Source organism: Eucyclogobius newberryi, unplaced genomic scaffold (genome assembly GCF_026437365.1).
Source record: "Eucyclogobius newberryi isolate DKJ021-1_F unplaced genomic scaffold, fEucNew1.0.hap1 SCAF_1, whole genome shotgun sequence".
NCBI lineage: Eukaryota > Metazoa > Chordata > Actinopteri > Gobiiformes > Gobiidae > Eucyclogobius > Eucyclogobius newberryi.
Genome location: NW_027315723.1, coordinates 15,683,202 through 15,708,488, shown reverse-complemented (window position 1 = coordinate 15,708,488; position 25,287 = coordinate 15,683,202). Strand labels below are relative to the sequence as shown.

Sequence of the window (25,287 nt, the reverse complement as noted above, 5' to 3'; positions counted from 1 at the left end):
TATAACGGTCAATGGCATATCATTTGGGGAACACTAACCTGCTTTATGAACAATCTCAGTAAACATTCTACTACATGTGGGGATACAAATACCTATAGCAACTTTATATTGTCCCTTAAACTCTCAGAAGGTGGACAACTACAAAAATAGTTGACATTAGTTATTTCAGCCTGACTGATTACAGGAATATTTCAAAATGGTTTTGTTAGTGTGTTTTAAGCTGAGGCTGTATAAAGGTCCCATATCATGCAAAATCAACTTTTCAGAGCTTTTAACCTTCTTACAGTGCTATTGGTACCTCACATATGTGCCCAAAGTGTTTTTTTTTTAATTGATTCCAGCAGTCTTTAGCTTGAGAACAGTCTCTATCCTTCCAGAATGGGGAGCACTCTGTACCTGTGATATTTCATAACTATTATGTTATGGGTGTTGCACAACACTTATTATTATCAAATATGCCCTTAGAGTAGACTACGAAACAAAAAAAAGCATGATATGGGATCTTTAAGGGCCTCTCTGGTGTGCAACGCCCTCTTTAGGCTCGATGCAGGAAGCGCAGGTTGACAGGGGACCCAGGGATCATCAGGGTCCTGGTTTTGGGCTTTATCACAGGAGCTCTATCTTCAGGACGCACCTCGTACTGCTGCATCAACTGAAATACAGTACAATTTATCAATCAAAAATAATGTCCTTTTATATCTCTTTTATAGGAATAAAATAATATGCAAACATAGTCTAGATTATCTCAAAACTCTCAACTATATTGCAGACATTAGTATAACATTTTTTGAAAAATCTTTAAAAGTTAATGCAGCTCGGTGGCTCTCGACAGTTTGCTACAATGTCCTTCCCCTGTCTCATCCCATTTCATGCTGTACTGTTCTGTACCGGCCAAAACAATATTTTAAAAAGAAATACATTTGTCAAATTTAAAGCACATGAAAAAAACAACAACTGTGATCAATAAATAAAATAATAATAAATAAATAAAATCCTGTTTAATTTCTGGCTTAGTTCTAGTCAGTGAGAGTCAGTCTAGTTTAGTTCTGGTTGAGTCTTGGCTTCGTTCTTATGGGCCTGGTATAGGTCTAGTTAGGTGCTTCTCAGACCAGTTTAAGACCAGGATTATCTTTGTAAATCATTGAGTTTTGTACAATATTTCTACAACTGACCCTTGCCAGAGCGAAGTACATCTCCATCTCTGCGACGCGTTTGCCCACACATGCTCGCACTCCGACTCCAAACGGGATGTAGCTGTACGGATGGTGCCTCTGGACCATGGGCAGGGCTTCTCTGCACGCTCCATTCACGTTTTTCCCCGGGCGGAGCCACCTGTCTGGGATAAAACTCTCCGGATTCGGGAACTCCTCCGCATTGTGGCAAACCGAGTAGTGACACAGGTGGAACACAGTCTAGATAACAGAAATTGGAATTATAGGGTCGTCATTAGAAATTGAACATATATTAAAACTGACAAAAGCACTGTAATCTTTCAAATACGGGTATGGATGAATATTTATTTTATTTTTGTTATCAATATTTACAATCCATTCAGTTTTGGAATTTACAATAGCAATGTGCAAATACCAATACAATGACCCTACCTGCAGATGTTTGTGTATGTTAAGGACAAAGCTAAATTTAAAATTGAATTCATTAATAATAAAACTGGGACTGTGTGTGCAGTGCCTTTGTTCAATCATAAATTAGCACTTGTTATTAAAAAGCAGAGCAGAGTAAAGGAGTTACCTCTTTAGGAAACCAGTATCCGCCCACAATCAGGTCATTCTCTGTCACAAATCTGGCATTTCCCGGGACGACTGGATACATCCTGGAAGTTTATGCGTAATTAAAACGACTCCATAAGGACAACATGTAAAGAAACATATATTTCTAAATATAGTATAATGTAACCTATATCATATTATTTCTAATAATTATGACAATATTGCAAGCTAAATGTTTTTAAAAGTAATGCCGTTCGCACGCCGGTGTCCACACTCTGCCCTGAGGCTGATTGACAAAGGTGTGGCAACTAATCCGTGTCCCTGACCACAGCTTTGGGTATTTTCAACAAATACTTGAAAAACAAATCCATTCTATCCATCTTTTCCATCTTCACTTCTGTGAAAGATGGAAAAGATGGGACCATAATAAACAACATTCTGAACTGAATAGCAGGGCGTACCTCAGTGTCTCCTTGATAATGGCCTTCAGGTAGGGCATCTGACTTAAATCGTCCATGGAGGGCTCTCTCAGATTGGGACACACCTCCTGCACCTCCCTGGACAGTAGGTCCTGAGCCCTCTTGTCCCGGGAGAGATGATACAACGCCCATGAAAGAGTGTTGGAAGTCTGCAGCGAGAGGACACTTGATCAGGTTTAGTCCTGGTTAAGTTCAGCTTTCGTCCTGATTTAGTCCTATGTTAGACCTGAATCTGGATTAGTTCAAGGATTGTCTACAGAAGTGCTGGTTTAGTACTGATTTTGTCCTCCTGTTAGTTCTTAAATTCATTCTAAATTAATCTGGTCCTGTTTCAGTCAGGTTTTAGCTCAGATTTGGTTCAGATTAAAACCTGTCAAATGACCACACCCATGTGCCAAATGACCACACCCATGTGCCAAATGACCACACCCATGTGCCAAATGACCACACCCATGTGCCAAATGACCACACCCATGTGCCAAATGACCACACCCATGGGCCAGCTCATTGAACACTGTCATCAGGCGCGCAAACACAAGATCGCTTAATTGTAGACACACCAATCAGGTTTAAACACTATAAAAATGCAGCAAGTGAGTTCACCAAACTGAACCAAAGGGGAAGAAGAGGAGAAAGAGGAGAAGGAGAAGAAGGAGGCAGAGGCCGTGCCAGAGGTCGAGGTAGGGGTAAAGGTAGAGGAAGAGGAAAAGGAAGAGAAAGTGTGTGTAGTGTTCACTGTGTGTGTTGTCTACAAAAAGTGTGAGCAGACATTGTGTTTCCAGTTGTGCAAATCCGAGCCATGTTTTGCAAATTCACGGTGTACTTCACCCATTCGACTCTGTGAACTTAGAAGCAGGATTAGCCGAAAGTGTTTGAGGTTTTCCACAGCTGTGTGTAACTGGTGCAAACATAGTGAAGTCATATGCATGTGTGTGTTTCATATGGTAAGAAAATATGGTTTTGATCAATTAGTGTAGAGTTTTTTACAAGAGTGTTTCATTTTGCAAAGGCGCTAAGGTGTTTTGATAATTGGGTTTGTGGTTGTGCTAATTGTGTGTAGGGTTTTGCTAGAAAAAACAAAACCATCAAAATTGTGTTTATTCAATCGTAAAAAACTATAAACGTGTTAAACATTAGCGCCCGATGGTCAGCCTAACCCAGCACCGCACAGAAAGCTAGGCTCATATAAAGTAGAGCAATGAGACAGTGTTGTTCCTTTTTCAGCTTCAAGCAAAAACCAAATAAAGAGAACAGTTTGTGAATGACACTAAAAATAAATGCCATTTAGCCCTAATTATTACTGCTATTTCAGGCTAATATGTGATTATAATGTTGCATTTTGTGTTGTTTTATTTTATACTTTATGATTTCTGAAGGCTGGGGGGGTTGTCAGTGGTTTTAGTTCATCTTAAATCCTGGTTTAGTTGTATAGTCTGTATTTAGTTTGCAGTTAGGTTTTGAAAACTGTTATTCCAGCTTTGCAGGGTTAGACTTGATTCAATCCAGTTTTAACTAAGTTTAGTTGTGGTTTGATCCTGGCCTTGTTTTAATCCCTTGAGATATCATTTAAAACCCATACAGAAACTTGATATTCTAGACAAGTCCTGACAAACTAAGAATGCCAAGAAACCGGAAGAGTGAGCCCTGTGGCTGTGAATCAAACCACTGAATTATTACTGCCTTAGAAATCTTACAGAGAGGAGACGGGACAACCACATTTGGAAGTGAAATTAACCTGACATTTTAACAATTGGATATAGAAAAACAAAACAAAAATGCTTTTTACCATAGCTTTAGTTATTAATTACGGAAGCTCATTGTATTCATAAAAAAAAAAAAAGACAGTTATCTTGTTATTATGGTTATTATGAGATTTTTTTTTCTTTTCGTAATTCTGAGATTTCTTTTGGGCCGTCATCTCCCTGCTGCACCGCTCTCTCTCTCACCTGGAAAAGCCTGGCAGCTCTGTGAGGATCCTGTTCTTTGATCTCTCCAGCGCCTTCAACACCATCCAGCCGCTGCTCCTGAGGGACAAGCTGGAGACGGCTGGTGTGGAGTATGACCTGGAAGAGTGGATCCTGGACTACCTCACAGACCGACCCCAGTTTGTGAGAGCCCGGGACTGTGTGTCTGACACTCGGACCTGCAGTGTGGGGGACCTGCAGTGTGGGGGACCTGCAGTGTGGGGGACCTGCATTGTGGGGGACCTGCAGTGTGGGGGACCTGCATTGTGGGGGACCTGCAGTGTGGGGGACCTGCAGTGTGGGGGACCTGCATTGTGGGGGACCTACAGTGTGGGGGACCTGCAGTGTGTCTGCACTTCCTCTTCACCCTCTCCACTGCAGACTTCAGACACGACACGGACAGCTGTGTCCTGCAGAAGTTCTCTGACGACTCTGCCATCATCGGACTCATCACAGACGACGATGACGCGGAATACAGAGGACTGGCGCAGGACTTTGTGGACTGGTGTCAGCGGAACCACCTCCTCATCAACGCGGGGAAGACCAAGGAGATGGTGGTGGACTTCCGCAGACGCCACCCCACTGCCCCCTCACCAGTGAACATCCAGGGACGGGACATTGAGAGAGTGGACTCATACAAGTACCTGGGCTGAACCACAAACTGGACTGGACTGTGGTGGCAAAAGAACGTGGGACTTCCTAGTCACTCCAGGAGGCCCGGACATGTAAATTTCCAGGCCAAGAGGAGTTGTGTCAGGCTGTTGACTGTGTGTTAGAACTAAATCCAATTGAAAATAGGATTGAAAGTTAAAAAGCAAAGGGCCAGATTATATTTTTCCACAACAAGGTACAACAAGAACAGGAAGAGCCAGAGTCGGCTCTACCTCCTGAGGAGACTCAGGTCTTTTGGAGTGACAGGGCCACTCCTGAAGACCTTCTACTTCTGTAGCGGCATCAGCTCCTGTATGGTTACCAGGCTTCTCCAGGTGAGAGAGAAAAAAATAATAATAATCTCAAATTACGAAAAAAAAAAAATATATATATATATCACAATACGGAAAAAATAAATTACGAGATATATATATATATTTTTATGAATACAATGAGCTTCTGTAATTCATTATGTACTTGTAAATTTTTACTTGCAACATAACAGGTAATCCTCAACAAAAACACTGATATTGCAAGACAGCAGACTAAATATTGGTGACTTTGTGTGAAAATATGTATTGTTCTGGTAAAGTTTGGTTCTAATATATATACCTTCAACTCTAGGTTAGTCTATTGCCTTGACAGACAATGTTTAGTTGCATAATAATTTAACCAGGTTTATTAAAAAAATGAATAAATAAAATACTACAGTTAAAAAAATTAGATATTGAGATAAACATAACATTTTGGTTCTGTCCTGGTTCAGTCTGGTTTACCGTATCCACTCCTCCCAGCAGTAGCTCAGTGATGCTGGTATAGATTTCAGATATGCTCAGCTTGTCGTTGCTCAGCAGGTGGCTCAGGTACAGTCCTTCACTGTGGGCGTCGCTCTGCAGCTCCATGTCTCTGATCTTCTGCTCAATCAGACTCTGACCTAAAAACACAAACATACAAATGTAAAGAACACACTCTCCTTTCCTCCTTTGTAATCAAAGTATGTGTTAAACCTTTAAAGTATGTCCACCTTGGCCAAAACTGGTAATCATTGCAAGATTCTGATTGAAGGCTTATACAGGTACTATGGAAATCCTCCTGCATAGAGCTGGTGCCCAAGAAGTCTATCTCATCTAGACATTGATTGCAAGTGTTCTCACGCAAGCTTTCTCCTCTTGAACGTGGACAAGACCAAAGTTCATCCCAGTGGAGCCCATCACCATCCAGGGCCAAGATGTGGAAGTAGTGGACTGCAACATCAGCCTTGGAGTCAACAACAACAACAACAGGCTGGACTGGAGGGACAATCCTAAAAGTGCATGTGTAGACTCTGGTTCCTGAGAAAGCTTAGTTACTGGAGATCTTTTACCAGTCTGTGGTTGCCAGCGCCCTGTATTTTGCTGTGATCTGCTGGGGGAGCAACACCAGCAAAAGGGACACTGGTTGTATCGACAAACTGATCCATAAAGTCGGTCACATGAACTGGAGACAGTAGTCACAATAAGGGACAGGAGGACACAGTGAGGGACAGGACACTGGACAAACTATTCTCCATTACGGACACTCCTACTCACCCACTCCACTGGAAAAATAATTGGTTATTCTCCACCAGGCTGCTACAGTTCCACTCCCACTGTGAACTGACACAACTGACACACTCCGAACTGTACAACAACTCACCCTTTTTTGAGGAATAATGTTATGTCAAAGCACCATTTTTATCTTTGCACTAACCTTACTCCTCCTATATGACCTTGGTATATTTAGATATACATTTTATTTATAATTCTACTTGTGTACAGTGAGGGAAATAAATATTTTAAAACCCTGTGAAGTTCTCCCACATAGAAATGATGGAGGAGTCTGACATTTTCTTTGTAGGTGCATTTCCATTTTGAGAAGAAAAAGATCCGGAAATCACATTGTATGCATGTATTTTAAATAATTTATTTGTATGTTATTGGTGCAAATAAGTATTTGAACACCGGCCAATCAGCAAGAATTCTGGCTCTCAAAGACCTGTTAAGTTCGCCTTTAAAAAGTCCACGTCTACTCCAGTTATGAATCTAAATGATTAGCACCTGTTTAGGCTTGTTAGCTGTCTAAAGACACCTGTCCATCAGTCAGAGTCCAACTATTGCCATGGGCAGGACCAAAGAGCTGTCAAAAGACACCAGAGACAAAATTGTAGACCTCCACAAGGCTTGAGAGGGCCATGGGCAATTAGCAAGCAGCAGTGAAAAAATATTTTCAAGATGACTGTCAATCTCCTTCAGATTGGGGCTCCATGCAAGGTCTTACCTCATGCGGTATCAATGATGATTAGAAAGGTGAGGAATCAACCAAGAACTAAGGAAGGAACTGGCCAATGACTATCGGTAATACACTACTACGCCGTCCCAGGCCTGTACGAAGCGCTTCCAGTACGGCAGGAAGGAGCGAGTCCAGCGAGGAAACAGCGGCACCAAGTTGGACAGGAAGAGCATGTCATTCACTCCACGGATAAAGCGCAAAGTGTCTGTGGGCACTTCCTCCTGGAGACAGCCCAACCGAGTCTCAAACAGGATGGAGGAAATACCTGCAAGAGAGTCCTGGTTAAGCCCTGGTTTAGAACTAGTTTGGTTCAGTCTGATATTAGTCCAGCTTCAAAATAATAGTACAAAACACTTGTACAGCACTTTTCATGACACTCACGGTTTAAAATAATGCATCACAAGGAAGGTTCCCCTGCTTAAGTTAGCTCATGCCCAGGCCCATCTGAAGTTTGCCAATGACCAACTGGATGGTCCAAAAGAGTCATGGGAGAAAGTCATGTAGTCAGATGAGACCAAAATAGAACTTTTGGGTATAAACTCCACTCGCCGTGTTTGGAAGAAGAAGCATGGGGGTGAAAACATGTTTTGGGGTGCTTTTCTGCACAGGAGACAGGACGACTGCACTGTATTAAGGAAAGTATAAATGTATTGTGAGATTTTAGGTAACAACCTCCTTCCCTCAGTCAGAGAATTGAAGATGGGTCGTGGCTGGGTCTTTCAACATGGTAAGCACACAACCAGTATAACCAAGGAATGGCTCCATAACAAGAATATCAAGGTTCTGGAGTGGCCTAGCCAGTCTCCAGACCTAAAGCCAATAGAACATTTTTTGGAGGGAGCTGAAACTCTGTGTTGCTCAGCGACAGCCCGAAACCTGACCGATCTAGAGAAGATCTGTGTCAAAATCTCTGCTGCAGTGTGTGCAAACCTGTGTTTGACCTTTGTAATTGTAAACAAAGTCTTCTGTGCCAAATATTAACATACATTTTCTCAGGTGTTCAAATACTTATTTGCGGCAATAACATAAATTATTTCAAAATCATACAATGTGAGTTCTGTATTTTTTTAGATTCTGTCCCTCACTGTGGAAATGCACCTGAAATGAACATTTCAGACCCCTCATTGATTTGTAAGTGGGGGAACTTGCAAAATTGCAGGGTGTTCAAATACATATTGTCCTCACTGAATATTTGACCCACCTTGCTATTTTTGCAACTTAACATTTTAATTTTGTCGGTGTAATTCCCAAGTTGTCCGGTAGGTTCCATAGCAAAAGATTTATTTATTCATTTATTGATTAACCTTTATCTAAACCCATTGAGGTTGATACCTTTTTCAAGGGTGACCTGGGGCTAAGGGGAAGACACAACTGCACACAAATCACAAGTTAACAATTAAAAGCACAGACAATTTTTAAACCCCCTAACTGAGACCATTTTTCCCAATCTCAAATCTACGTAGTTCCAAGGTGCAGGGCCTGCGTAGGACAGTGCTCTCTTCCCCCAGTCAGTCCTTACACAGGATGCCAACAAGCTGTACCACAAGGCATGATGACCCCTGCTCTCTGCACCACATTTAATTCTGTTCATGGGACATAATTTAAAAAAAAAAAGTTTTATCTGGCTGTTGTGTTTTAAGCAATTTTCCTTGTGTAAAGTCTAAACTTCAGTCATTTATAATGGTAAATTGATAGCTTGGGTTTTTAATATAGAGCTCTATCTTCTGCCAGTAAACGCATGTGGTTCAATGTTCAGAATTTATGTGACTATGTTTGTGTTAAACGACAATGATTCAAAGTCTGCAGTGTTTCATTCATGGATTGAATAAAACCTTTACTTTCAACCTGACCACTTCTTGGGCCTACAACGTACAAAACATCTCGGTGTAATCCCTCATTTGTCCAGGGGTGTTCCATTGTCGAATAAAAGATTCAGTTGTAGTCATCTGGACGTCAAATCAGGGGCCAAATCAGGCAATGACAATTCACCATGATTTTCTCACCCACGTCAGAGATGTCGTCCCAGGCCTGTACGAAGCGCTTCCAGTACGGCAGGAAGGAGCGAGTCCAGCGAGGAAACAGCGGCACCAAGTTGGACAGGAAGAGCATGTCATTCACTCCACGGATAAAGCGCAAAGTGTCTGCGGGCACTTCCTCCTGGAGACAGCCCAACCGAGTCTCAAACAGGATGGAGGAAATACCTGCAAGAGAGTCCTGGTTAAGCCCTGGTTTGGTTCAGTCTGATATTAGTCCAGCTTCAAAATAAAAGTACAAAACACTTGTATAGCACTTTTCATGACACTCACAGTTCAAGACAAACAAAGCAAAAACAAATCAGTAGGTAGGTAAAAAGAAGATGCAGTTGTTTGAAGGCAATTTTGAACAGGGGAATTTGAGTTTTTGAAGATGGTGAGAGTGGGTGAGTCTTTGTTGTTTGGTGCTTTAGAATTGGTTGTTTCCTGGATTAGACCTGGTTTAGACCCACTTTATCTCCTGTTTTAGATTTGTGTCCAAATGAATACCTGGTTTATCTTTAGTTAATACAATCTTTTATAATATTATTTGATCTGGTTCAGTCCTGGTTTTTAGGTCCCTCAGGTTTAACCTTTTTAGCCTTACATTTCTGTGAATAATGCAGTTTCTCTTCATAGCTGTTAATCTACAAATATTTCTGTACAAATGATGAAATCTGACCTTCGAACCCAAACTTGTAGAGCTCCGTAGCGATGTCGGGCACGGTGGTTCCGTCTGGGCTCCTCTCTCGCAGGAGCTCAATTCGCTGCAGCAGATCGCCCACAACCTGGTGGATGACAGGCGCGTACGACTTCACCTCATGAAGCTTCAGCATCTTTGGGTTCAGAGCGCTGCGGATCCGGTGCCAATTTGAGCCTGTTCTGAATGAGAGGCATTGCCAAAAGGCAAAAAAAATGATTTTGGATAGTTTTGTACTGGTTTAGACCTAGTTGAGTCCTGGTTTAGTTTTGTAAATTACATTGTTCAGGCTTGTCTTGGTTAGTCGTGATTCTTGAGTTTAACTTGAGGTAACAGATGACAATATTTTCCTACAGTTCACTTATTTCACCACTAGGCCCTGATATATTTGGAATGCATGTACAAAAGTGTATTTGACTTGTTTCGTTTTTCTACCTTTCAATATTTTCATTGACAAGACTATATGTGCAATAAATTTTATTCTGAGCTTTAAGTAAAGTTTAGGGTCACGACAGCTACTTGGTTCAAGAAGTACGCGATGGTTGAAGTCGGACCCGACACAGTGCAATTTAAGTAGTAAATTAAGTATACATTCCAAGTTTTCAGTTCAGCATAAAGAACTTTCGTGTCTCGCATGTTTGTGGACAAGCAGACATAACTGGTTTAGCCTTGTGTTTGTTCTGGTTTAGCCTGCAACTACTGATTATTTAAAATAATTCCAGTAAGTAAAAATAAGTTCTAGTTTAGTCTTGGTTCAGTACTCACTCCACATGCAGTCCATAAGCTTGCCCCCTCATGTCCCTGTACTCTTTCCAGTGGGGCAGGAGGATTCGGATGGGATACCGCCCCTCCTGTCGGATCACCTGAGAGTACGGGTGTCTTTAAAGTAACATTTTAGAGAAAACTCTTAACATTTACTGCAGTCCCATTCATTTATTAACATATACCTGTGAAATGAGCTCTGCCGATGCCACATTTACAAGCTCATAATGCCCAAACCGCGAAAGCCAAATTGGACCGTACAAGCTCTTCTGCACATCCTGGAACCAGAAAAGAATTCATATAAAAAATAATATTTGGCAATATTTAAAGGTGCACTATGTATGTACAGCAGCTTTTCTGATTGAGCATCGGTTGTCACCATGGATATGTTGCTATTGCTTTGAACTGTCCCGCACTATCGCATGAAACTTGTCTATCTTGCATGCTTTCATGGTCAGTGAGAATTCCAATGCTAGCTGCACAAGTAGTATGGTACCTGCTCTGTGGCCATTGCAAAAACGGGAGGGACTAGCCATAAAACACCTATAACAACGTACGTGTGTCCGTTTACGGGCATTCAACACTTTTTCGTATTTAAGTCATAACTCATAACACAGCAAATCTAAGTTTGATCACAAATACAATTAGTACAAATTAAAGCTTATTTTGTTAGGTTTCAAACAATATCTTGCTTAACTGGTCTTATAAACTAAAATTTTCAGTAGGGCTTGTAAAATCCAACTATTTTCGGGTTTTTAACTTGTTAACGGACACTTTCATTGTACTATCGGACACCCTCACCTTTCAGACTTTTCTGGTCTTATTTGTTGGAGTTTTCTGTTGGAGTTTGACTTCATCATAATGTTGAGGTTTTTCATGAGATTATTATTACATTTTATTTTTACAGGCAAACTGACCTTTACTCATTGTCCTGGCTGATGTCTCCATGTCGAAATGGAAAATGAGTAAGTGACTATTGTCGCTATATATATATATATTTTTATATTTATATATATAATGTGTATGTAATATAAATTATGTATTTGTAGAAAAGGTTGGAAAAAGTAACATGTGTATTGCAAGGTGTGAAATTCTACTTGTGGGGGAGTGTCATTTTTACATAGAGCCACCTTCATCACCAGAACCGAAAAATACCTTGATTGGAGACTTTAGGAAGAGGCAAAGGCAGAGGAAGAGACAGAGGAAGAGACAGAGGAAGAGACAGAGGAAGAGACAGAGGAAGAGACAGAGGAAGAGGTGCCAGGCAGACTGACCCATGACCTGCCGAGGGGAGGTGGAATGACACCGATGAGCCGGATATCACACCTGCACTTCCTGCCTTGTCCTGCACGCACTACCGGTGCAAACTTGATTAGCACATGTGACTGTGCTAATCAAGTGTGACTACACAATCTTACAACTGTTCCAGCAGTTCTCCACAGCCACAATTCTACTACAACTAGTGAGCAACACCAATGTGCACGGGAGAGCCACATACCACTTAGAAAGACATTTCATTTGAGGACATGTTTTCTTTTCTTATCATCATTGAGGCCCCCCCAAAAAAGTGTGTTTCCGATAACCCGACCGACCTGAATTTCAAAATAAAAATACCAAACCTTAAAGGTCCCACATCTCAGAGCTTTTAACCTTCTTACATTGCTAATGGTGCTTCATATATGTACCCAGTGTTTTTTTGATTGATTCCCGCAGTGTTTAGCTATATTACAGACTATCTCCTTTCCTCGAATCTCCAAACTGACGGGGGGTGGCTACAAGGCCGCGTCATACCCACAGGCACGCGTCATCATCCCCCCTCCCCCTCTCCACCCCCCTCCCCCTCCCGCCTGCCGCCTCCCGCCCCTTCCCCCCGGAGTTTTTCTGCTTCGATTTACGAGGAAACACGGCTCAAAGAGGCCCAAAACGTCATTAATGATATCGCACTCTTTACTATTATCACAATGGTGAAGGTTTATGAGGCAGTTGATGCAGCAACCGGGAAAATAAACGGAGAGAAGTTCTATCCGATACCGAAAAACCAGGAAATAAGAGCGCGATGGACATAAGACTTTTACATTTATATATATATATTTATAGATCTATAGATATATCTGTTCTGCGCACGCTGTAGAATAAACACTAGATTTATTTAGGCTCAAAGTAGTATTGATCTGAAGTTCTATCGTTTCTCACTCAGTCGCGCGGCAGGAGCGGCGCAGCGCGGAGCAGACAGCTGTGGGGCTACGTCACGGGTGGGCGGGGCACACACACGCTCTCTGAGACTACGTCACGGGTTGGGCGGGGGAGCCAGATCGCTCTTCGCAAGGGTGGGGGCGAATATCAAACTAAGCCGTTTGCATTTCCGGGTTGGTGAGGGGGTCCAAGGTCTGGGTGATATTTCTTAACTATTATGTTAAGGGTGTTGCACAACCCTTATTATTATCAATTATACACTTAGGATAGCATGTTATGGCACCTTTAAACATTTTATCACATATTTACTGGCTGTACGTTTCAAGAATGTCAAATTGTGAGAGAGAATCCAAAAGCTGCGGGGAAAAAACATCTTTGGGGATTGTAAGATTTGAAAATCGCTGCACTTTTGATTTGGTTTTGGTTTTATTTTACCTATGGGCGTATCTATGTTTTCAGATGCAACCTGTGCAGATGCTCATATTTGGTCAGCGTGCAGACTGGCACTTACAAGCAATGGTGCTTTGGAAAACTTTTTGGGACGAGTGGATCTACAGCTCATCAAACACGCGCGCAGGGCGACAGCGCGGATCACTGCGCGGGGGCACCGCAACAGAGCGGTAATTACTCAACTTTTTAAAAAAGTTGTCTGTTAATGGCTCTTTTCCTGTGGTTGGACTAGTATAGATGTAGAGAACTATTTTATTCAATATCTGCATACCAATAAGGCCTGAGAAAATAAAACTGTCTGCAAAACCTGTGCGAGGATTTTAAAATATATTTTTAAAATAAATCCTATCTACCTACCTGAAAATGTTTTTCAATGTTACCGGAAACACACTATTTATTGGCTCAAGCTTCTTTGTTCTTGCCTGGTTTCTTCTTCTTCTTCTTCTTTCATGGTCATTTTGCCACAACTCGGGCATTTTTGACCCCCTGAACATAGACATAGACGAGAGCGGCTCGGCCCGAAAAAACATAAAACTCTTAATCTTTGGCCTAGGCACATGATACTTGGGACAGTGATAGAGCTACCTTTGCCCTCTGACCTTTGAGGAGTAAAACACATCTGGCAGCATCGCTCTATGATAAACAGGAAGTCAGCCATGTTGAATCAAAGTGGCGCCGCCACACTTGACTTTTTTTTCTTCAAAATCGTACTTGTCCAAGGTTTTTTGTCCGATCGAGCTCAAAACAACACCTTTTGCATCTAGAGACATTGAAATTTAATAATTGTTCAAAAAAAATGTGTATTCCTTACGGCCTCTGCGTAATACACCCTCAAAAAAGGCTTAATTTCCATTTTTTTCAAGGAAAAGTCACACCTATTGGAATTGATCTGCGGAGCTCATATTTCACTCACTAATGCGTTTTTATGGTCTGATTGGAAATAATAAATACCATGTAACAAATTTACTCTATAGCGCCCCCTACCCATTGTGTGAAAAACTCAACTGTCTGATTTGTTTGAAACTCATGGTTTATATTCTCCTTAAGACGCCATGAAAAAAAGTGCATTGCAGATATTGTGTATTTTCACAATTGGCCAGCAGAGGCGCAATGAATGCCTTAACTTCCTGTTCCTCTTTTATTTTGATGGAACATTTCCTCTCGTGCCGTGGTTTTAGCATTAGCATTAGCATCAGCATTAGCGGCGGGTCTCTGTTGCTAGGTGACGGAGGTACAGGGAGCAGGGGGTACAGTGTAAAGTCTAGAATAAAGAGAATGCAGTGTCGGGGCAATCACGATCAAAAGGCGGTCGCGCGGGTGGCGAGAGTCATCATCGTCATGAGTACATCTTTGCTAGGCACGGAATACAAGTTGTATGTTGACAACTTCTACACCAGTTCAATTCAAAGCTCTATGACAGACAAATGTCAAAGCGTGTGGCACCATCAGGACAAATAGACAAGGGTACCCTAAAACAACCAACCACACCCTGGACTCAAATATTTATAGGGTGATAAGTGTTTGTGCACTGTTTGGTTTGGTTTGGAAATTCTAAATACATATATTCACACAACCCTTGTTTTATCTATTTTGACAGTGAAAACATGTTTTTATTTATGGAATATGAATTTCAATAACATAATATAGTGTATCTGTGTAAAGAAATTGATTCCCTTAGTTGTAAGCTTTCAATTGACATCAGTGATGTCAAAAGTTTTCTAAATATTTCCAATTTGGATTGGTTTGGATAGATTTGGATAAGACAATGGTCCTTTTATAAAACGCCTGGATAAAGTGTTACCAAAAGAGGGGGAAAGTACTTGTTTCTACAGATATTGATTTCAAACTTGAGTGGCTAACTAGTTTTTGTAATGATCAATAGTGTAAACAGCAGCTATAAACAGTTATTAAGAAAAAAAAATCAAAAATAAATTTTTGTATGTTCCAAGATTTATATCTTTTGTTCAGTCAGACTTAGAGTAGTTCTGACTGTTGAGGGTAAAAATAGAGAATGTTACCTTTACACAGAGACAGAGATTCGTGTTTTCCTATTTTATATAACGTGTCATTTAACCCCGTATGGCCAAATCAAAGACTGGAAATGATATCTATTTTCCGGTGTTTATGTCCACATCTTATTTCTCAACTTTTTTAAAAATCTTCTTGCACCACTTTCCTTTCTACATCCTAGACCTTCTGCCATTTTTGCTTTATTAGCTTTAGCTTCCATTTGACTTAACTTCACTTCTATATTTATGTCTGAGCTTTTAATTGATTCCACGTTCATCTGCCGCCTCATCACCTTGACATGTCCTCGGACCAGAATGTTACAGCCCCATTCTCATCTCCCTGAACAAGACTTGCTTTAACTCCACAAGAAGATACAGTCTACTGTCTGAATTGTTAATCTGTAAACACTCAAAACTTTTAGTTGTTGTTGTTTTTTTAACGCTCTCTAGTGGATGCTTTCTTTTTTAATAATAATAATTTTAATGTAATTTTGTGGATGTTTTTTCCTGACAATTAACCATCAAAAATAGCTATGTTTAATAAAGACAATATAGTAAGCCTGCCCCAAATAAATTGTCTGTTTGCTGTAACCCGACCCACCATTTTTCAAGTGGGTAGCTAGGTAGGTAAGTTCTTTTTTTTTTTTTTTTTTTTTTTAACTTTGACGGCAAAAAAAATATCCAAAATTAATTGTATGTTTGGTGTAACCCTACCAACATTTTTCAAGTGGGTAGGTAGGAAGGTAAAGGTAAGGTAAGCTTTAAAGCATAAAAAATTCCAAATTTGCATATAGAATTTAATGATAATTTGCCTATGAAATTAAGTTAATATTATCATTTATCAAAAGAGATGCTACCGTAAATGTACAAAACAAAAAAATCCCACAAAAAGTCCACCCAATAAACTATTTTTGTACAGGACAAATTATTTTATTTTTTGGCCATTTTCATGTCGTAGAATCGTCGATGTCTTGGTCATCATGACAAATTCTGCATATTTCAGCCACTGTCAAATCCCGTTTTTTCTACTCTGCCAGTGACATGCAGTGACCGCCAGGGGTCAGGCTTCAACAGACAATGACTTGAACGTTCTCCGCTCGTGTTAAGTTTCCTTTCCATTTGTTTTTCGGCTTCGTAATATTTTTAGCGAGTTCCAGTGATACAAAATTATCCAACACAGCGCTTTTTTGAAAAAATGGTCGGTGAGTCGGCGAAATATAAGAAAAATAAAAGAATTTGGTATAATTTTGGCAAAATGCTGATATTTTTTTTTCAGTCGGCTATAATTTTAACAGCTCGGTCGGGTTACGGCAAACAGACATAATATTTTGCTCTGCCTAATACAAGTAATTTTATATTTAAAACATAGATTGTTTCATAATGTAGGACCAAAATACCAGCATCATAAAGTGAGGAAAATGATAGGAAGCATCATCATATAAAATAGTTGTGAATAATAAGTAAAATAAAACAGTGTGATAATATATAATTTATAAAACCACAAATAATAATAACAATAAAATGTTATTGTTTTGATTAAGAATAAAAGATGAATTGTTTACATGGATTTTTTTTAGAAGGCATGAGTGCATAAGAGACTATAAAGTTGGCATTTGGAGCTCTTCAGTGCAGGGATTAGCCTTGATAAAATAGAAATAGAAGCTGAGGCACTCAAAAAGGTCTAAAAGTTCTTTAAAGGGTTAGGGTTAGGCCATGTGATAATAAAGCCTTTAAACGAACGTATTTACATATTTACACAATGCACAAAGTCTTCCACCTCCAAATTCTCACCTTCCCCACTCCTTCTGTGTCTGCCTCTCACGGACTCTCCGTCTCCAATTTTGTGAATTGTTCAATGAAAATAGCAATAATTCTTATTCTGATATCCTTAGGCTAGATTTTTTTTTTGTCAGACAACTTGACACTTAATGTTCTTAGTAGATTACAAAAAAAGAACATCCCACCTGCAGTAAGTGGCTTTTGTCAGCATATCCCTTAAATAAAACCCAGTAGAGAGTTTTAGTAAAACTTGGTCCAGGAAGATCCTCGATGGTCCTCAGCTTCTCCGTGTCCGAAGTGCCCGCCGTGCCCGCCGTGCCCGCCTGCACGTTCAGGTGTCTACTGAAGGGGCACCGGAGACCGAGCCGGACCGGTAAAAGTGCCCGGGCTCCAAGCGCTGAGAGGCGGACAGAGCTCGCCACAGCTGCCGCTCGGCTCATGGTGGATCCAGGTGGTTTCGTCTGGCGCATATTTTTACGGGGCGTGTCCTTTATATGAACGACGCAACAGCCACGTTTGCATAAGTAAACAGTGCACTCGCTTCAAAACATGTTCTGCTGAATAATTATTCAAATAGGCCATAAGAAAAATAAAATGACCGATTTACACATCAATTAGCTCAGTAGGCGCGTTAGGGATGAGCAAGACATCTTTTTTGTGTTTGTGTTTGATAAGCACGACGGGTTTATTCGGGGTCGATCGATCCTGGTGTAACAGTGGATCTATTATACGGGTGTTATCCACTGGTGCGCACGAGGCTGCAGGGAGTTTTGTCCACGCAGTTGCTAGTGTTTCAAGGCTTTTTTATGTTTCTCCTTCAACCGCAGAAATCAGCATAAATCAGCCTTCAGAGGTTGGCGGTTCAAACCCACATGTCACAAAATTCACAATGTTGTGTCTTTTGGCAAGACCATATGGGCAAGACAAACATATTGTATAAATAAAATAAGTGTGTGTGTTGGCACTCATATTGGACACAATATTTGATCCTAAATTGAGTCAATTTATTCCAGAGGTTTAGTCCTGGTTTAGTCCCAATGTAATGAATGTTTAAATGATAGTTTACTAGTTTACTTTACTAGTACATTACCGGTACTCACAGAAAACAGGCATGTACAATGGATATAGAACATTTTGTCTAATTATTACAAACATTTCTGCAAGTTTTCTGGTTTCAAGATTTTGATTACCACACCAAAACATGTATTTGCAAATAAATATATTTATTGTTTTCATCATAATCGTCATTTTGGACACATAGCAATCCTCCAGACTTCTGCCAAAAGGAAAACAAAAAACAGCATTTAACTGTCAAAATGCACTGCTGCATCGTGTCGTGCATAAATCTCCTTGTTTTAAAAAAGAAAATAAAAAATATATATTAAAAAATTATGCGTACCACTGATATACAGATCATATAAACCGGTGCATTGGTCACAAACCAATCAGAATTATAAATGGCTTCCGTACAAGACACAACATCAGATTTATACTTTTTTTTAAAAAACAAAAGAGGGTACAATTTTTCTTTTTACAACTGTACAGATTTTTTTCCTTATTATTATTTTCATATAGTCACTTTCTACAGTCAAAACTCTTCGAGGCAAATTCACACGCCATAGACTGTTTAAAAAAGATACAAAAAATGTCTAGAACAGGACTAAATCAGGAGTCTTTAATCCTGGTTCAGTCCCGATCTAGTCATGGTTTAGTTCTGGTCTAGTCCTGGTTCTGATCTGGTTTAGTTATCATTTCATTTTTTAAACAGCCTATGGGACACAGTCATTCACACACAAAACAAAAAACAAAACAAAAAACGTTTGAGAACTTGAACCAACAGTTTTATCATGGCAATTTTCAGAATCAGGCAATTTGACAGTGAAATTTAACTTTACATTCAAAATCTATCTTTTCATGAGGACAATATTGTTATAAAAGGCAAGCAATTGCCAAAATAAGTGATGCAGTTGAATTTAAAAAGTTACTAAAACTCATTCGCACCAAAAATTACAAAAATGTGCAAAGAAAAAGTGGAGGAATCAAAGAATCAGTGATAGTGCATAATGGTAGTGCGTATTGAGGTTCAACCAGTGCCAGCAGAGTCTCCTATCGTTATCCTCTGCAATATAAAAGCTCAATACAGTTTAATGAATGCGAGCTGTGTGAGTGTGTGATGCATAGCTGGATCTGCTTAAATAAACGAGTGCTAATGTTTAGGTCATTTGGAGTGTGTTTGTGGACAGACAGTAGGGCTGGGCAAGCCGAGGCTCAACTTTCAAGAGATTAAAAATGCAGTAAAAATCTTGTGAACAAGAGGTTTTTACCATAAACGAGGGCGATAATTCCACTTCACAATACATGTAAACTTGATAATGCTTTTGAGGGAAAGTTATTCATTTCATTTTTTTGTTTTGTTTAATTGTTACTTAAAAGGCGTAATGGACAATTTTTTGCCAATTTGAGAACTCAAGTGGAAGTGCGCATGTGCACTCCCCCGTGCGGAAGCAGAGAAAAATCCTCGCGGCTACACGTGCGTTTGTTTATCAGCGCAACGGATCGCATCTCTCGTCTCCGTAGATTTCCGTCTCTTCGGAGCCAGCTTGAACTGTCTTTCTCCGTCATAATATTGTTCTGTACACTGAAGGAACTATAATAGATCCATGCGCTTAGACACAGGGAAACGTGCTGCTCTCCTGGGGATGAGCCGACGAGGCTGCAGGTGAGTGATAGGTGCGTTCTATGATTGATACGTGGCAGGACTAATCGGTCGTCCACGCCATGAGGAAATGAGACTCAGATTTGGGCCAAAAAAATCGTCCATTACACCTTTAATTTGATCTTATCTTACCTTTATCTTACCTACATTTAAGGTAACATTTTGAAATCTCTTTATCGATTGTCCAAAAAAAGTCAAACTAGGCAAGATTTAAAATATGTAAAAAGATGTAAACGTTTTAATATAATTGTGTCAAGTATGTCTTAGTGAAATGAGCAGTCCAACCTGTCATATGCACTGAATTATGAAAAACAAAAGAGCTGATCGAAATGACACGACAATAATGTGTATTTCAATACCAAATGTCAACTCCCTCTTGCCATCATTGTTGGTTGTAATAGTACTAAAAGTAGATGGCTTATTAACCATTTGCACACGTATTAGCCTGGTGTGACCTGGTATAAAACTGTCAATTTCATTCTTACTAAAATACAACTTGTCGCCCCAATAAAGCCATTAAAACACATTGCAATATCCAAGTTGCATGTTTTTGTAGACGATTCTGAACGATTCTTTAAGCTAACTTGTTAGTTTTAGTATGTGTACATGATTACATAATTTAATAAGAATGCAATGAGCTCGAAAATGATGGGGCTTCTTTGAGATTGCCCAGCCCTGGCAAAATAAAGGCAATGATTTGAACAGTTGTAGCATGTTATCACTTATACAGTATATCATTCAAAAACAGGTTATTATTGGACAAAAGCGTCACGCAGCCAGAAAAAAGGCCAATCAGCTTTCAACTTCCTGTCCAGTGATGTTTTTAAAATTGTTTTGTACAGTTATTGAGATATGATCAAGTTTAGGATGAACCGTTTCTTTCCAAGTACCGCAAAAGGCAAAGTTTTTCGGTATATTTTGTTTTGAAGGCAGAAGTAGTAGTTGTAGGCTGAGAAGAGATCAGCAATAACCGGCAAAGCGGTGCGAAGGCAGTTGTTTTTTGTTAAATCCTGGAGGCAAAAACTGAGGCGAATTCTAACGTTCAAACACAGCGTTTGAATTAACAGAAAAAGGCACAAAGAATGAGCGCGAGGAAGAGCAAGCAGGAAGTGGAGAAGGATGAATATGTAACTAGAACTGATCCAAGAAGCTCAACGTTTTAAAGTGACAGTGTAGGTTTATACAGCAACAATTTGATGGACAACTTATTTGGTCAGGAATCACAGTTTTTTTGAAGTTAGTACCATCACAAGATAGGGCTGAAGAGAACCATTTGAGCCATTAGGGGTCAGTAAAAGACGAAAGGAAGATTTTACGTTGTGAGATATTACCAAAGTGTCTTAAATTGAAATGCAGTGGTAAATGTAGATTCCTGTCCTGGCCTACCAAAGGCATTCATCTACAGTAGACCTAAGCCCTGAAAATAAAACCAAACAAAAGCAATAAGGTTACTTTATCAGTTTGCATGTAGCCTTTTTTGTGTGTTTAGGGTCGTGAACGCAAACAGTTGGTTGAAACTGAAAAAGGTTGAGAAACACTGGCCTAATGGATAGCAAGTGCTTAATCTGTACTTTAATTGCAAGATAGCTACACTGCCTTGGTTTGGATTTGTGCTCCTAAACTGCTTCTTAGTTAGGCACCTATCATTATTTGGTAACTTGGGCTAAATGCATTTTGTTCTGCAGTACCACAAAAGTCCATTAGGCCGCAGTTATTTTATTAAGTGGTTTACGGATTTTTAAATTAAATATATTGCACAGGCGGGCGAAATATAAATATCATTTCGATTTCAACAGATGTTTACTTCCGGGTTTGCACAAAATGCACCACGGGAGGAGAGGGGGGGGGACGCGGCGCGCAGGAGCGTGTAACAGTAGATTTAGCGTGTTTTAGACAGACAGATCTGATGCTTAAGTGTGCACCCTCCCCCACTATTATGCATTTTCGGGGGTACTTTATAAAAAAAAAAAAGAATTTATTTTATTTATATTGTAGAAATCAATAATCTAAGTGCGGCGGATCCATAAACCAAGTAATAAAATAAATAAGGCCTTAGGGGTTTGACATTAATACCCATTACGGTAATACTTGTGGCCATAACGGGACGTAACCCATTGGTAATTTTTTTTTTTTTCCTATTTTGTGTATCGTATCTATGCGTTTTGTACATAAACGTTTGGTGCAGTTTCACAAATAGTTCTAGTACCAGTTTTAGTAACACATCCATCAAAACTGAAGCTTAAAATTGTGATTTGGGATATCCAAGGGAGTGCTCTGGGCATATTATGTCGGGAATCCCATTTGTGTGCATCTAAATATACTTTGACACCAACAAATAGTTTTCCTTCAACAATAGCCCCAATCTTTCATATCAGACTCCTTTTTTAGCAGCTATATTTTTTTCAGGAGTTTACATTCTTGAGTTAAACGGCCATGTGAACGGTAGGTCCGCAACAACAAGAGAAAAGACAAAATACAAAACAAACAGTTAGGAGATTCTGATTTTTCTGGAGAAATGCGTGACTCCTCCAGGTCAAAAATTAAGGTGCAATGAAAGTAAAAAATATCTTAAAATATCTTCTCTATGGCGGTCTCAGACAAACAGAGACAAGGGAACAAAGGCCTGTCACAATCGGAACAAAATCGGTTTAGGAAGTGTTGAACATACTCGGACCAGTCACTAGAGGTCAACAGAGGAAAATTTGTTTTTGTGGATTTTTTGAGCATTTAGCCCTGAAACTAACAAATGTGTTTGACTCCAGGTCTGAGCACTAGGGATTGCATTCCATTGCAAGATAGGGACAGTGCCTTGGAGGAGCTCTGCCAAGTTTTCGCTGTGTGTTTTTTGTTGTAAAAAAAAAAAAATTATCATCGTTAGTTGTCCAATTGTGACAGGCCTAAAGCAGAGGCACCTCCTCCTTACAGTAGCGGCTCCTGGTCCATAGGGGGCGCTGTGGGAGTAAGGCGGCTCAGGGCAGGTTGCAGGTCAAAAGTTACAGTTGGTGTTAATGTACAAAGATGTGGCGGAGCAGGTCGTCTGCAGAGGGCCGCTGCTTCGTCTCTACAAAGATCCTCCTGAGGAACTCCCTGCAGTGGTCGGACACGTGCGGCGGCAGCACCGGGTTTGTTGGCTGAGTCGCAATTTTAAAGATGGCCGCCATTGCTTCGAACTCTGCCCATGGGGGGCGCTGTGTGAGCATCTCTACCACGGTGCAGCCCACACTCCTGGTGAAAAAGAATGGTATGCTTGAAACAATGAAGTCTGAGGCCCTTTCTGAAACTGCTTCTTCCTTGCTTTCCTGCGCACTAATCCTCATTTTGTGTGTTCCCGTGAAGGAGGCGCCACACTTCTGTCTGAGACGAACAGAGAAGTGAAAAGTGTCTTATCAGCTCCTTCACATCGAGTCAGCATCGGAGCTGACTTCACAGGTGTGTGTAACACCGGAGCAGCCCGATGTGCACGACACACCAGTTTAGTTCCATATTTATTTAGAAGTGCAAATGTCTTATTTTGTCATTTCTTAGAGGGGGGCTTTAGTAACTGAAGGAAAAAAAACGGGGAAGAAAAGAGAAGGAACTGGTTTCAGAAAGGGCCCAAGTCCGCATCTCATTTCTCTTTCCTCGTCTCCTCCTGTCAATCTCAATTCCTCCGCAGGAAATGGGTGAGGAAGTCCCAGGCACAGGAGAGCATGGCAGGAGGAGACAGAGTTGATGGTCAATGAGAGAGACCAAAGTCAGACCAACATATTTTTTTTAGATAAAGGTCTGAACATGTTTAATAGTTTTGATGTCACCTTTAATAAGAATATGTGTGTGCAACATTCCTGATACTTTGCTGTTTCTATATTTGTGCTGTTGCAAAAATACAAAATACTCAATGTGAGTATCTTATATCGGACTCCTGAAACCTCGCTCATGTTTCTTCCATTGCTTCCTTCCCCTGCCTCCTCAGAGCTTAGGGACACTACTTAATATGCTACAGTTGATTCACAGCTGAAGAAGCGAGGAATTGAGGAGACAAGGAGATGAAAGGAAGTCAGGATGGAGCGGTATTCACCTTATTCCGGAAGTTGCCACTGGTGCCGCCATTGATTATGCCTCCTTCCAGTTATATTGTTTTACACAAAGCTGCTGATCCCAACAACCAATGAGTTCTACATAGACTAAAAATCTGCTTTCAAGTTGCCCATTGTTGACTCGTTGGTGCACATGAACATTGAGCATTTTACACAAATCAACCTACTTTATATCATATTTTAGTGGCAAGACTATAGACTCATCCACTCAAGTAAACAGAATTCCAGCTCAACTGGACGTGCAATAAACCCTTAGCTGTCAGAAGCAAAAGTGGCCAGGGTGGAAAAAGGCGAATAGATAGAAACTGCTTTTTTGAAATATGTTGAAATATATGTATGAAATGTTCAGAATACATTTTGTATATAGATATAAATCTCTCTTTTTACTACATGAACATAATTAATGACTTCATTTAAATAAGCAGCAGTACAAGAGAGCATAGGTACCAGATGTCTGCCTTCCGACCGTAGCCTTCTCCGCTGATCACCTCCGGGCTCATCCAATATGGCGTCCCGGTGACAGACTTCATGCCTGTTCCCGACAAGCAGATGGTCTGAAGGCGTCGACTCGCCCCAAAGTCGCCCAACTTCACGTTCCCCACAGAGTCTCGCAGGATGTTCGCTCCTGAGGTTTAATCAGATTGACTTTTGATTAGAAACTAAAACTAAACTTTTAAAATTAGGGCTGCGCAATAAATTCAATTTGAATCAACATTAATTTCAATTAATTTCTAATGGTCAATGATCAGCTTGGAGATTTTTAATAGAGGTTTACAGTCTGTAATAGTTTCTGTTTAGGATTTTAATATTGAAAACAAAAATTAACCAAAACTCCAGATCAATCTGTATGATCAGGAATATCAAGTATTATAATATTAACCAGCCCCATTTTAAATACTAATATAATTTGTGTTTGAGTGTTAGACCTTTGATGTCTCTGTGTACAATCATGTTGCTATGGAGATATGACACCCCCTCCAGGATCTGTCGGGTGTAGCGTCGAGTCACGTTTTCTGTCAGTGCTCCGTAAGACTTCAGCTGGTCCTTTATCGAGCCCTGAAACGGCCACATAATAATTATAATAAATATTCTTTCTGGAAATGGGATAAATAACCTCAGCCGCACTGACCCCAGGCATGTACTCCATGAATATAGACAGAGTGCGCTCCATCGAGTCCCGCAGGCAGCCGTAGTACTGGACGATCCGCTCGTGACACAGGTTTTTTAGCAGCTGGATCTCACACTCCAGAGCACTCACCTCCTGAAGTCAAATAGAGCTAGGTTAACTCTATTGCCTTTCCTCCTTCTGAATTACTCCCCCCAAAACAACATTTAGTATGGTAATTTAATAGACAGTCTGAAAGAGTTATATACAGTAGGTGCGAATATCAGTATAATATCAAAGGGGGCTCCCAGATATCGTATTGAAATATTTGGAACCAATATTTTTTCTAAGATACCC

General features: G+C 40.3%; 2 protein-coding genes across 2 annotated transcripts in view; both read right to left on the bottom strand.

The window, feature by feature from the left end:
• Nucleotides 1–485: 485 nt before the first annotated feature.
• Nucleotides 486–17,476, bottom strand: cyp27a2 (cytochrome P450 family 27 subfamily A member 2). Its single transcript, XM_072435583.1, has 10 exons — nt 17,219–17,476; nt 10,788–10,880; nt 10,606–10,703; nt 9,823–10,022; nt 9,132–9,329; nt 5,598–5,755; nt 2,189–2,355; nt 1,750–1,831; nt 1,173–1,412; nt 486–652 (listed from the first exon to the last, which is right to left on the bottom strand). Exons 1-10 carry the CDS (start codon nt 17,471–17,473, stop codon nt 536–538), a joined length of 1,608 nt encoding a protein of 535 aa, XP_072291684.1. The 5' UTR covers nt 17,474–17,476; the 3' UTR covers nt 486–535.
• Nucleotides 17,477–18,239: 763 nt separating this feature from the next.
• map3k2 (mitogen-activated protein kinase kinase kinase 2) overlaps nt 18,240–25,287 on the bottom strand; it is a 19,959-nt gene continuing 12,911 nt past the window's right edge. Inside the window, exons 14-17 of the mRNA XM_072435476.1 lie at nt 24,955–25,086; nt 24,752–24,881; nt 24,273–24,450; nt 18,240–22,974 (exon numbers count right to left, since the gene is read on the bottom strand). Of these exons, the coding sequence (XP_072291577.1) occupies nt 22,755–22,974; nt 24,273–24,450; nt 24,752–24,881; nt 24,955–25,086 (660 nt within the window). The 3' untranslated portion in view covers nt 18,240–22,754. The remainder of the gene's footprint in view (nt 22,975–24,272; nt 24,451–24,751; nt 24,882–24,954; nt 25,087–25,287) is intronic.